General features: G+C 38.1%; 1 protein-coding gene across 1 annotated transcript in view; it reads right to left on the minus strand.

The window, feature by feature from the left end:
- CALB1 (calbindin 1) overlaps positions 1-13,835 on the minus strand; it is a 27,390-nt gene extending 13,555 nt beyond the window's left edge. The window contains exons 1-3 of the mRNA XM_032795294.2: positions 13,670-13,835; positions 13,095-13,171; positions 8,375-8,449 (exon numbers count right to left, since the gene is read on the minus strand). Of these exons, the coding sequence (XP_032651185.1) occupies positions 8,375-8,449; positions 13,095-13,171; positions 13,670-13,751 (234 nt within the window). The 5' untranslated portion in view covers positions 13,752-13,835. The remainder of the gene's footprint in view (positions 1-8,374; positions 8,450-13,094; positions 13,172-13,669) is intronic.
- Between the last annotated feature and the right edge of the window lie 206 nt (positions 13,836-14,041).

The following is a 14,041-nucleotide window of genomic DNA, read 5'->3' on the forward strand; positions in this document are numbered from 1 at the left end:
ACAGAACTTTGTTTGAAAAATTGTGTATTCGCTCAACTAAAATAGGAATCACCAATGAATGAGAATGGAAAAGAGAAGATAATTTGAAACATGGATTACAGGAATACAATGGAGCAGACACCTTCTTTTCTTTAAAATTTTTTAAATGCATCCGTCTGTAAACAGCTTAGTAACACGTAGCCACTCTCTTGTACCTTGTCAAAACTGGAGCAATTCGTATTCTTTCTGTTATTTCAGATATACTCCAATCCCCATCCTAATTTTCACTTCCAATTCACGTGCAATGTAAATTGGGATGCAAAATGGTGGCTTTGTTGCTGTGTTCCAATAGGGACCATAGCTCTGCAACTTTGTTCCTCACTCCATAATAATATCTTTTAACAGTTTCAATGAGGATTGGAATAGTAGCATCTGTATTTTCAAAATTACACTGCCTAAAATAATCAGTTTATATTTAGTTAATGTTATACAATTTAAAATGCATTACACTATTGGACTTGCAAGTATAATAGAGCAATTTCGTTATAACCAGTGTAGGCAAACGATGCACTTGTGCGAGGCGGCACGTGTGAGTCTATTTCAGGACTCACATGCACGTCCTGTCCATTGGCGGGGCTCTGCATTTTAATTTCATTTTAATGAAGCTGTCTAAAAACATTAAAAACCTTATTTACGTTTACTATCACAAAGTTTAGCTAAATTATAGACTTATAGAAGATATATTCTCAAACGTACAATGTTTTATTGACACAACCTCTTAAATTAGATATGAATAAATGATATCACACCATTCTGATAAGTTTGCCACCCTGGTGGTTAGACTATCAGATTGCAAATGCATCCCTGGAGAGATTTTGTAAATTGCTGTATGCTGAGATCCTACATCAATTGTAATGATGTTTCTGTAAATGTTCAAAATCCATTCCTGGAATATGTAGAACCACGGTAAGCATACTATGGTTGTAATAATATGGGTGTGATGTGTGATCTTTTCTTGGTATTAGCACAATCGGAAAATTTGAGAGACATTGAGATGTCTGCCCTTCCAAAGTCTCCTCTCTTTACTTCTCAGTTGGAGGCACAGAATGGACTCAGAAGCTAAACATCATTCATCACTTGGTGATTCAGTGGCTATGGAGCTATTCACTTTTGACATGGAACGTCGGTGCCATTTTAATGACTTTGTGATTTCATAGGTCTATTTGTGAGCGGTTAACAGCATTTGTAATTTTCATCTTTAGGTATTAAGACCATACAAATATTCAGCCTCTACAAGACTTCAGATTTACTGTCAAGAAGTAGTTGTAGCACAGCTAGCCTTGCTTAGACTGGAAGTTAATTATAGTTCAATTTAAAGATGGAGTTTATAATGGTGGTCTAAATTCATAGTTATTCATAGAGCATAGACTTGAAGGACTCCTCGATAAGTCTTGAGTCCTGAGTCCTGCCCTATGGCAGAACAGTACTACGTCTAGGTACCTCCTGTATAGACTTTATTCTTTACCTTACTTTTAATATATCTCCAGAGTATGGCGGGAGATTCCAACCTCCTTAGGCAATTTTTCAGGTTTGCTACCCTGACAGTTAGGAACTTTTTTTCTAATGTCCACTCTTCTCCTGCTTGCAGTTTAAGCTTGCTTTTGTCTATCCATTAGAAGCTAAGGTAAACAAGTTTCTCCTCCTCCTCATGACCCCTTTTATACCTGAAATTTACTGCTTATTATGTCCCGCTCGTCTTCTCTTTTTCCAACTAAATAAACCATATCTTTCAGCTTCCTTCATATGTATGTTCTCTGACCTTTATCTCTCTGTTGCTCTTCTCTGGACCTCTCAATTCTCCACTATCTTTCTTGAAGCATGTGTCCAGAACTGACACATATTACTCAGTTTGAGATCGCTAACCGAGGTGGCTAGAGATAGAGCGGGAATAGGGTTCTCGTGTTGTCTACCTGTTTAATGCTCAAGACTTCAAGTTTGTTTTTTTGCAAGACAGTACTTCAGCGCTTACTCATATTCGCTGTGGTCCCACTATGAGCCTTGATCTCTTTTGCCATAACTACTTCCTAAGACAGTCTCTTCCCAGTGTCTGTCAGCCTGTTGTAAACTACTTTGTTCGCTCTAGTGGGAGCATCTTGCATTATCTTTATGAACTTTATTCGTTACCTCAGACATTTCTCCCAAATTTGGTCAGATGCAGTTTGGAATTTTGACCCTGGGTCCTTCGCACAGCGGTGCATCCCGTCGCTGTTTGGGGTATACGAACTTAAATAGGTTACTTTCGTTCCAACGTCTAAGTTCTTGTGATATATATATTGAACAGGCCATGGTCCAAAAGAGCCTGTGAACCTTGTATTATCATTATCCAGCAGAGTTGGGAGCCATTACATAAACACTGTGTTATACGGTATCTCAGCATTTTCACCCTTATAGTAGCCCTCGTCAATGTATTTCTAGTTTATTCGATAGGTTCATGCAGCTGTAATCAAAGGCCTTACTAAGTCCAGATATAACCACATTCACCGCTTCTCCCTTATCCCAAGCTCGCTTATCCCCCTATGCAATGAAAGATATCAGATGGTATTAGCAGATTTGTCTTACAAATCTCATGATGCTCAGTCCCTATCACCTTACCCCTTCCACGTGGTTTCGCAGATGACTTTCCTTTACATACTATGCCCTCCTATCTTCCTGCACAGAATTTACTGACTGTCTAGTAGTTTCCTGGTTGTTATTTCCACTTTTTTATAGATTGTGACATTATTTGCCCTTTCCCAGTTTCTGAATCTCTCCGTGGTCTCCCATACCTTCAATAAAATAGTAGTTGCTCAATACCTCCTCATATAACTCCTTGAGTATGCTAGGACTGCAATTATCCGGCCTGTAATTGAGGCATTCTCCTTTCTAATTATTAACTTGCTCTTTTATTTTTCAATCCTACCACTTCAAATCACTATTATACATTTCTTCCAGATCTTGCTCAGTGAATACCGATAATAAGAGCAATTATGTATCCTGCCATTTTCCATTTTCGTTACTGATTTCTCCACTCCTCAGCGTCTGAGCATGGCCTACCCTTTGTCCTTTGGTTTCCTTCTGTGCTTTTCTAATTATTGATAAAAGTTTCTTGTTTTTCCCTTTTATTCTTATAGCTAGTTGAACTGCATTTCTGTCCTTATGCCTGCATTCCTCTTATTGCCTATATTCAATCCTTTGTACTTCTGACTCCTAGTTTCATTTTATATGGGCTCTTTTTGTGTCTGCAGATCTCGTAGGTTATCAAGTGTCTTTTTCCAATTTTTTTCTTTCTTCTTACCCTCGGAATAGCTTGCTCGTTTTGGCCCTTATTAGTTGTCCTCTTTGGAAAAACTGCTGCCAACTTCCCAGTTTTTTCCCCTCGTTCTGTTCTTCCCATGGGGATTTAACCATAGGTCTCTGTAGCTTATTCCAATAATCAGCGCTTCCTGAAATCCGATGTCTCTATTCCTTTGTATCCAGTACACTTCGTATTATGAAACCACTATGTAGTTCTGGTGTAATCACATTTCACGCCAAGTTCTTCACTTCAATATTTCTCCGCGTGGTTCCTCCATTTGTTAAAATAAGTCTAGTAACTACGCTTCCCACCAGTAGCTTTTCATCCTTTGAATAAAATTCGTCTGCAATGCGGCTACTTATGATAGCTGTGCCTCACAGTGTTATTGTTCCCAATATATATTTGGACCGCTTGAAAGCTCGCCCCTCACACCACTTGGCCATCTTCTTGATGATCTTTTTTAGTTTTGATGACTGCAAAAAGCCTCATCCACCTCTTCCACTGTAGGTTGCCTTAGTTTATATAGACTCGTAGCACGACATTCCACCTTGGTTTTTACCCTGTTTATCCTACCACAGAGACTGCAGACATTCCCGTCTCTAGTGTCCATACCCATTAGTCTCCAAGTTCTACATTCAAATAGGCAACACTGCCTTTCCCGTCTACTCTGCTATGTATAGCACTAACCCTCCCCCCATCAAAGTTACATTTATGGTATCTATATCCCATCAAGTTTTCCACGATCCCACCAAGTTTCAGTGATGCCAACAATGTCATAGTTTTATTTATTTATTAGCACTTCCAGTTCTTCCTGCTTATTACCCATACTTCTCGCATTTGTATATAGGCATCTAAGATACTGGTTTGATCTTGCCTCCCAGTTTTGCCCTGACTCTCCTTTCTCTCTGCCGTTATAGTTAGGCTCCTAAATCCACAATCAGGCATTCAAATAAATGACCTCAGAAGCACTGTACACCCAGCAGCTCCCACTGAAATATTGCATCTTGCATATGTCAATGGAAGTTGGTGGGTGGTTGGCAATTCTGAAAAATCAGGCCACCGACGTGCTTAAATTAGGCTCTTATATGCATATTTAGAAATTAGTTTTTGCAAACCTTCATGAGTATGTTACAAATTCCAGATTTTTATATTTAAGGCTGTAGCTATTTTAGGGTCAGATCATGACAGGCCAAGCATGGTTGATGAGAGAGCACAAGGAGCCAGGTGCTTGGGGCGGCCAATGGAAAGGGGCGGCACATCCAGGCCTTTTGTTTGTTTGTTTGTTTACTTTTCTTCGCCACTTGGGGCGGCAAAAAAGCTGGAGCTGGCCCTGCAAGGAGTCCAAAAGGATAGTGTAGCCTACTCCCTGGCTTGTTCAAAATGGGATTTGGGCTTTCCTAAGGCACATCTCCCCAAGTTCCCCTTGGGGTGATCAGTTTCCACACCACACCTTACTTGACCCAGTAGCTAATTGCTACAAGTTGTCCCTTAGTGTCGGGACTTAACTGGCATTAGCAATATTTATTTCCATCAGGAAGAATGTCCTCCATTAGTGTAGTTATGGTAAAAAATGACTATGTAAATGAGGCACAGGGCTGATCCCTTTTGTAACGTTCAGTGACTGTAACATTACTGTTTCATTCTGCAGAACAGGAAGGTGTCCATGGACCAGTGTGAGATTTTATTTCTAGGTTTATATCTTAAGCTCATGGAGAGCAAAAGGAATTCCTTCCACTGATTTCAGTGGGACTGGGATCTAACCCTTCGGATCATATAGACAAGTTCCCAGTTTCACAATCAGAAGATATTTAATGTGTACAGTTTAAAGGAGAAACGTGCTGCCACTGCAACAGTCCCATTGTGACCTACTGGTAGCTACAGTTAACTGATAGTGAATTCTGAAAGGACTAGTCTAACTTTCCAAAGACCAACCAACTACCAGTACTAAGCTACATTTAAGGTACAAAATATTTTACCACTACCAATAAAAATATTACTTTAAGTTTTACTTTCCTTTATCCAGGTGTGTAACTTCCACATAGGCCTGAGAGAAACATATGGTACCACTTTCTCTGTTTTATAGATAATTGAACTGTCTTATTTGATAACTCAGTGTTAAATCATATTTGCGTAGATTTTTGACAAAGTAAATTTTCCCTATTTTATTTATTTTGCTCCTGTTAGCATTGTAGGACCAATATGGTGGGAGAAAGGGAGCTAGATTCTTTTGATTCTTGCATCAACAGCATTAATGAAGTTCCAGCTGCAGAATTTTTATTACTAGTTGAGTTGGCAGGGTTAGTAGTTAGGCATACCATCTTTTTACTTGTAAATGGAGCAGATTTGACCAAGTCATTCAGAGATGCTTCTGCTGAGACTAGCTTGACCCCTCTACTTCTCATTATGAACTTGTTAAAGAAAGAAGGGGATTGTTACCTAATTGGAAAAGGAGCTACAATATATAAAACAGACCAGCATGAACATTTTTCTAGAAATCACTCTCTGAATGGATCTCCTTTGTTGATATTAACCCTTTCCTTAAAATACCTGATTTACATGCTTCAATATATTTGTCTTAAAATTCTAACCTGGAAGGGGGAGAAAAGCATTTTCAGTATGGTAAGTAATTACTTTGCCTCACAGGAATAAGCATTTAAATCATTTGGATACAGAATAACTGCAGTCCTGAGATGTAAAAAGCTTGGACTTTAAGATCTACATGTCAGTGAAAGCTGTGACTAGATCAAATATTGGGGTGGGGAGTATCTTATAGAGAGGAGTAAGAGATATGTCAGATTCTACATTTAGCTAGGGGAAACTGGTTAAAAGCTGGAAAACTCACTGCAGCCATGTACTACCAAAGACAGAATCTGCCCTTTAAGGCTTCACTTAATCTAGTCAGCAGAGCTGAAAATGCATTACTTTAAGCCATTCAGGACTCCTCTTTAATAGATCTTCCCTGAGGAATCATTGTTAATCAGGATATTTTTAAACATCTTCAGGTGACGTGTTATGGTGATTGAGTGACTGAGTGCTGCATTTATTATACTAAAAAAAAAAAGCATGGTTCATGGACTCTACGTGAACTTTGGAGTGGGAAGATTTCATAATACAGCATATAAATGAGCTGAATTCATTTTGGAAACATTTTAAATTAGAAAATTTAAAGGGTCAGGAAAACAAAGTCTAACTGATCTGTAGGATTATTATAACAGTTTCACATACAGCACCTTTCATCTGAGATCTCACAGCACTTTTATAAACAATTCAGCTTCATACTGATACAATGATGTAGGTTAAGTAGTATTAAGGTTACTTATAACCTTCCAGGGTGCTGAGGCCCTCCAGTTAATTGCTAAATGCACTAAGAACCCATTGACATTAGTCAGTGTTGATGGTGCTCAGCACTCTAGCTGTAGGTGCTCAGCACCTTACAAGATCAGGCCCTATGGGATTTGGCCAATGTCACATAATGAGTCAGTCAAAAATAGCACTCAAGAGATACAACCTCCAGTTGCCTTGTCTAACCAATAGACCACTTCAGGAAGTGCCTGTGCGCGTTTCATGTGACAGTCTGCCATCATGTGTACTCTAAATAAAAAAGGCATGCTTCTATTCAAAAAAGTATTTAAACTGGCTTCTTTAATTTCATACACTAATAATGTATTTATCAGAAAAAGAAAGATGCCTATGCTAACTTTTCCTACTTCCAGAATTTTCAGTCTGATTATGAATCAAAAGTTTGGTCAAAATTTAGTCAGTTTAACCTTAAATATAATAAGAAATTAACAAATTGATGCACAGTTCACTTATTCATGTCATTTAGTCTAAACGTACATGGATATTTTAGCCAGTATGTGGAAGTTACATATGGGGATTACACCTAAAGAGAATATACTCCAAGGTAATAATTTATATATACTGGTAATAGGATATTTTATATTGTAAATCTCATTGGTTGTTATACATTCCATTCAGTATATCAATTCTAAATAGCTGTAGCTAAGTCAATCACAACAGAAATGTTGCAGTAATAGCATGTTTCCAAGGAGCTCTTTATAAATTGTTCAGATATATTTTTCTGATAGTCAAACTGGGAACATGATTGTATTTTCTAAGGGTTAAATCCTGATCTCTTTTTGAATTCAAAGGCAGAACTCCAATTGACTTCAATGAGTCATGAATCTGGTCCTAAAACAGTGGTTCACAAACTGTACACCAGCCCATGGATACCTTCCTGTTGATGTGTAGAATTAAACACTGAAAACCAAGTGGTGGGGATTGGGAAGGGAAGTGGTTCCAGGAGTGTCCCTCTTTCTTAGAAAGAGGTCTACACAGTGGAAAAGCATGAGTACTATATAACCCAGGGCAGTGCAGGTGCCAGGGACTTCTAACTTTTGCAAGCAAAAGTTTTCTGCTTTCTCTGTGTTCAATAAAGGAATTCACAAGTAATCAAAATCTCTCACTATCTGGATTGTCAAAATATTGCTGAAAATGCCAACAAGAGTTTAGCCTTCCCTTCTGTCCTTACCATATGCATTAATTAGAAATAACTGTTATGTACAATGATTATAAAGGAGGAGAGGGAGGGAAATCAGATTCTTAGCCAATTTACATTGAATTATACTTTACACCCACTACAGGAGTTGTGGGATTGAGGGCCAGTTCAAAATCAAATTCCAGAATAACTCAGGATAAAAAAGTTCACAATATTCCAGCACATCAGTGTTTTTAATAACTTGAATTTCCTGAAAAGATGCAGACTTTAGTTGCATTACAGGAAAACTATAATGATGGTCTCTTATTTCTATTGACTTAAGCCTGTAACGTTCAATGAAGTCTAATGAAATGTCTGAGGAGGAGAAAGAAATATTTTGTTTTCCACCAATCTCAGTGGAAAAAAAGATACTAAAGGTCCTGAGATGAGAAAAGAAGTCTGTGTTACAGCAAATACAAGACAATGCATATATTTATACATTATGTTCAAGTTATCTTCATATTACTATATTAAGAGCATTCTGTGCACATAAAAATGACTGAGCCTGAAATAAACTAGCTTACCTCGACTATTCCTATTTTTCCATCAGTACTTTTCCCGTACTGGTCCACAAATGCTTTCATTTCAGGTGTTAATTCCTATAAATTCATAATAATGGAATTATTATTTGTAAGATATGTAGAAATATGTGCTAAATATTTCAACAACGAGTAACTACCAGACAATGTATAAAAGCCTAGTTAGAGCTTAGATTCTGACAGTCTTATGCTGAGTAGTGCTTTACTTTGAATTATCCTGTTGCAATGACAGTGACTACTTGAGCAGTAAGATATTACTTGATAGGAATGAGTTTCAGAATCTGACCTTAAAATAAAAGATCTGAATATCTAACCTTTCAAAATGAGAACATTCACATGTAAAGACAAATCTGCTGGAAGGTGGGTCTTACTGTTCCTTTGTTTAATCAAATGGCAATGAAATTTCACAGTTGATTACTATTCAGTTTTTCCATAGTTTTCATTTTTAAATGAACAAATCTGAGACAAGCTTAAGTCTTTCAGAGTGGGGGAAATTTTTATAGAACACATTGGGACACCAAAATATTTACCTTTCACATTTTTCTGTTTTACTTTCATTTGAATGGGATTTTATCCTCTTTTGACCAGTCTCCAAACAGATCTCACAATGAAGTCATACAATGGAATTTGTACATCAGCCATTTGTATTGTTCACTGTTTATGATGTCATAAAAGCAGGACTGTTACTTCATTGCCAGAAGTAAGGTAAGGAGAGGCTGGGTTGGGAGAGAGCAATTCCTTATTGAAACATATAAAACAATCCTGAACAACAAGGTAAATCCACAAAGTCGATGTCAAAGTGCTTTTGGTATAAATGTTTGCTCCCACGACACACTTGTCTCAGAATGACAGCTTCTCTTTAAGATATGGCAGTGGAGTCACACCAAGGATCAGTCTGACTCAGATGTACTAGTATAGACTCCTTCACCTTTGAGGAGCCCATTTGATTTCTTTTGGACTCTTCATTAGTCCAAGGATCTATGTTAATGGATCCTTTGTGCAGGATCAGGGCTTAGAAGTGTTGTATAAATAGTAGCTCAGTTATCAAAATGAAAGGGACTATAATGCTATGAAGATTCTAGTCTTGTAGTCCTTTCTTACGTGAAACTCCCACTGGAATTGTTGGGAATTTTGCCTGAGTCAAATACACTAGATTGTGCCCAAAATTTATATTACTAGAAATTGCTAAAATGCATTACATGTAAGTGTTTATGACAAAGCAAATCATGGCCCAATGTCCTCTTTGTTTCAAAGTCATCTGTTGTGGTTAGTTAACTTGAAATTGTTGGAATTAAGACATGATTATTAATACTTTGTCCTTCAATGTCACCTTTCACAGAAGGATTTCAAAGTGAAGAAATATTTGTTTAGGGATTGAGGTCTAGGCCTGAAGGTCTAGATATCTGCATTCTAATTAGCCCTGATTAAATATTTTGATATTATTTTTTGTTTCCAATAGGACCTACAATATGTAAGGTATTGTACAATCACCTCTTACAAACTAAAAAATAGAATGTCATTCATCTAAAAAAATTCACTTAATACATTTTTTAATTTTATCAGTTCTATAACTGATTGAATAATATCTTTTGAATTAACTTATTTGTCGGATATATTATGTGACAAATAATTGTATCCAGTATTCAACCAGTTCTAATCTTGATTCCACCACAGACTTGCTGCTCTGTTACCATAGACAAGTAACTTGATCTCTCTGTACCTCATTTTCCCCTTTTTAAAATGGAGATATTTACCTGACTCAGAGGTGTTATATACACATTAGTTTTTGTAAAGTGATTTGAAGTCAGGATGAATGGTGCAATAGTAACAACATTGCACGTGTTCATTGCACTTATGAACATCAAGTCACACTGTCTCTGTCAAGTAGGTAAGTATTGTTCTCATTTTACATATGGATAAATCAAGAAACAGATGTTGAAAAACTTCCCCCAAGTCACCCAGTGAGACAGCAGGAGAGCTGGGAACCTCTTTAGTAACCATTTCCCCACACATTTTTTCTCTTGGCAATTGGCAAAAATGAAACAAGAAAGATGACATACTAAATATAATGCAGGCCAAAAGAGATTGAGCATATATTTTTGGGATTAAAAATTGTGATTTTATTTTTGCAAAAGAATTTTTTATTTTAGCATTTGTAAAAGATTAACTTTGTATTTCACATACTGTAATGTGGTGAAGGAAAATATGAAATGTCACCAAAAATAGCTCAAACACAAAACTAAAAATGTAACCTCCTTCTGATAGTATGACATGATACAGAAATAACATACATCAAATTGCATGCTACTGTTTTTCGGAAGTAATAGAAAGCAAAAGGATGGTCTTCACAATAGTCATTTGGTTAATAAAAAAAAAATCACATGGTTGTTAGGTAACGACAAAACAATTAGGACAGTTCAGAAGCTGGGAAGAGCACTGAGAAATGCTAAGCCATCTTGTTTAAAGACTGAAATCAGTGAGATTCTACAAGGTATGTAGCATGACTGATGTATAATCCAGCTATGAAGAATGCACAATTGAATATTCCAAAGATACAGAGCAAGAGAAACTATCTGAAATGCAGATGCAAATGATGAGAGAAGCTTATGAGGGAGGAGGGGAAGTGACAGCACAGCCACAGAAATCACCTATAACATCCATTATCTTCTCATTGTGTCCCTTCTGGCAAAGGGCAAAAAATTCAAAGCCACTGAATTAGTTATCCAGTGAGGTAAGATAGGTGAACTAGTGAGATGATTGTTTGGCAAATGACCCTCCAAATCCAAGAATCAGCTTAGATTTGAAACCTCTGATGGCACATATCCATAATCCAGAAAAGACTTCAGGGATCAAGATATCGAGAATCTCTAGATGATCCAATGAGAGTACTGAAGTTCAGTGTTGTTAGTGTAGATTGGTCTTTTCAGCAGAATATTCCAGAAATAAACTTGTACCATAGCAATGACAAAGGAAAAGTTAATTAAACACCTAAGCACTTTCAAAATATAACCTACTGTGCAGCAGAGTCTATTAAAAAGGCATAAATGGTAAAGTGGGTGGGAGACAACAATAATCTCACAAGCATCTTATATATTACTTTGTGAACACTCTAATTTTTTAAGTAGAAGATGACTTATGACACAAATTGCCTCTTGAGAAATGTGAAGAGGAGTTTAAAATGACATTTTCCTGTTGTAAACCCTCTGCATCTTTCATCCATTGAGCATTACATTAGGACTATTTTTAAAAGTACAATTAATAATAATAAATATGTTCTAAATACAGTCGATCATCTTTTAACTGGGTTTACTTATGGTTACTGCCATCTCAATATGTTAAAAATATTTAGTTCTAATGAGAGAATTAAAATAGGCTTTTCTTCCTCCCCCTTCCCTCTTTAAATGTAATTTACTTGCCTCACTCTCCTTGTGGAAAGAAAGTAAGATTATACATAACCTTTTCCTCTAGTAACTGTAATCTCACATAATTTTCAGTACTCCGAGTATCCTTTTAAATCAAATTTACCTATGCTTTTGGATATTAATTCTACAGTGACAGCTATAAAAAAAAGATTAGGAATCTAGAGTGTGCATGTAATTTTACATATGACAGATTTCCAGCTGCGTATTAACTCATGAAGCTAGTAGGAAGATATTTTCCACAAAACAAATAAAAATACCGATACACATTTGTTCTCCAGCCTTTAACAGGAAGACCCAAACAAAGACAATAATTCATTATCCAAAAGCTAACATTTATTTCTTAATTTTGAAATAGCCCTATATGAATTTATAACCTTTTCCCTCCCCCGCCCCACACAGATCAGCTAGTTAGTGCACTTTTATCTTATATGCTTTTAGAAGTATCTTTTACAGTGGATTTAAGTAGGCTTCATTATACTGTGCTGTATATTTTAGTGTGATGTCAAGTGGTCTATTTTATTTTCTGATTCTTTTAGGGGTTATTTATTCAGTAAGGAAGTGTCACTATGTATTTAAACTAATATCTTTATCTAGAGGCATTTGGTTTTATTTTTTCAGACTGTTAAAAGAATAATAGTATCTTACTTTAAAACTTTTCTCTCTTGCTTAGGAAAGTGCTGAATGTATAATTGTTACAAATTAAACTCCAATATGCATCTCTATTTGTCCACATTTTAATATTCTCCAGGTAATTTCTCTGTTCTCTTGTCCAATTTTGATCATCAAGGTTTAGTATTGATTTTCCTCTTTCATAAAACCAATGAAGTGCAAATAAATAGTTAAGAATGATCTGCAGATCTGTTTATTGACCACCAAGGGGCAGAAATGAAGATAATCCTACACACTTTCCATGAAAGAAGGAGTTAAAAGTGAGTCCAGCTCATGAAAAATTAGTTCTTTAAAGATATTGGTAGATAATTGAGTGAGGCAAAGAGAGAAATCTTGCTTTAAATCTATTACATAATAATGTCAGTTCCATATTTTTCTGGATTCTTACTTTTTAACATTGCCAGAATAACCATTTGCATTAGTACCAAGGTGGAATCTAAATATTACCTTGTATCTTGTCAGGTACCCCTTGTCCCCACATTTTCCAAAGTGACTGAGCATCCTACCTGACTTGTGTCAATTTCTAAACATTACCTTTGCCTGACCAGCTAAGTGACTGAACATTTGAAATTCTTCTTTAAGATGAAATAAAACAGGAAGAAACATGAACCTACCAATCCTGCCTTCTTTCGTGCCTGCTGAAGCTCCTGGATGAAGTTCAGCAGCTCTTTCCCATCCAGGTACCTATTGCCTACAACAAAAAGAGTTATGGTTAGGGTCCCAGAACCCTTTGGTTTGCTCCCTTCCAGCTGCTGGAAATGACATTTACAAACCTTGTGTTAAAAAAATCGGTGGCTTTTTCGTTCTTTGATCTGCTAAATTAGGTTTAGCCTCCTGCCACCCCTCGCCCCTCGAAAGGCATCTACGTGCAAAGTTACTGAAGAGCAAACAGCGGCATCCTAGCTGCGTCTGGAGGCATTGAAATTTGAATCCACTTACGGGAACCTGAAAGTTGCCCTCCTAAAGGCGCACAAGTCCTAGGCTAAGAAGGTTGGGCGCTAGTGCATAGCCCCAGCTCCACCCCGGCCGCCTGCTTCGCAAAGGGCTCGAGCTCCGGGCTGGGAAAAGTTATGACTTGTCCTGGGGGAAAGTCTGCAGCTGAACCTGCCGGGGTATGCGTGGGAGGGGGGAGCCCGAGCCCCCCCCCCGGCTCGGGACTTGCAGGGGGGGTGCAATGAAATATAGTCACCATCAGAGTCGTAGTGATTCCAGATCTCGAAAAACTGGGCGGCTGAGATCTCGACTCGTTGCAGGTGAGTCTCCGCGGCCATGGCGCGTGTGGCTGAGGGCGAGCAGGCTGGCGAGCGGCGGCTGAGGCTGGGGCAGTGCGCTGCTGTCCGCGGTGCTGACCCTCCCGCCGGCCCCGCGCTGTCTATTTATCGCGTCTGGCTCGCCTGGGCCACGCCCCCCGCTGGCCGCCCCTCCCCGCTCCCCGCCTCGCTCTTCCTCTCGGGGGGCGAGGCTGCCCCGCCAGGGCTTGCTCGCTGCCAGTGGGCGGATGCCCCAGCTGCCTCCCTTTTCTCTGCCTCACCCGGCGTCTGGGGCCACCCCGAGCAACCCG

This window comes from Chelonoidis abingdonii, chromosome 2, assembly GCF_003597395.2.
Source record: "Chelonoidis abingdonii isolate Lonesome George chromosome 2, CheloAbing_2.0, whole genome shotgun sequence".
NCBI lineage: Eukaryota > Metazoa > Chordata > Testudines > Testudinidae > Chelonoidis > Chelonoidis abingdonii.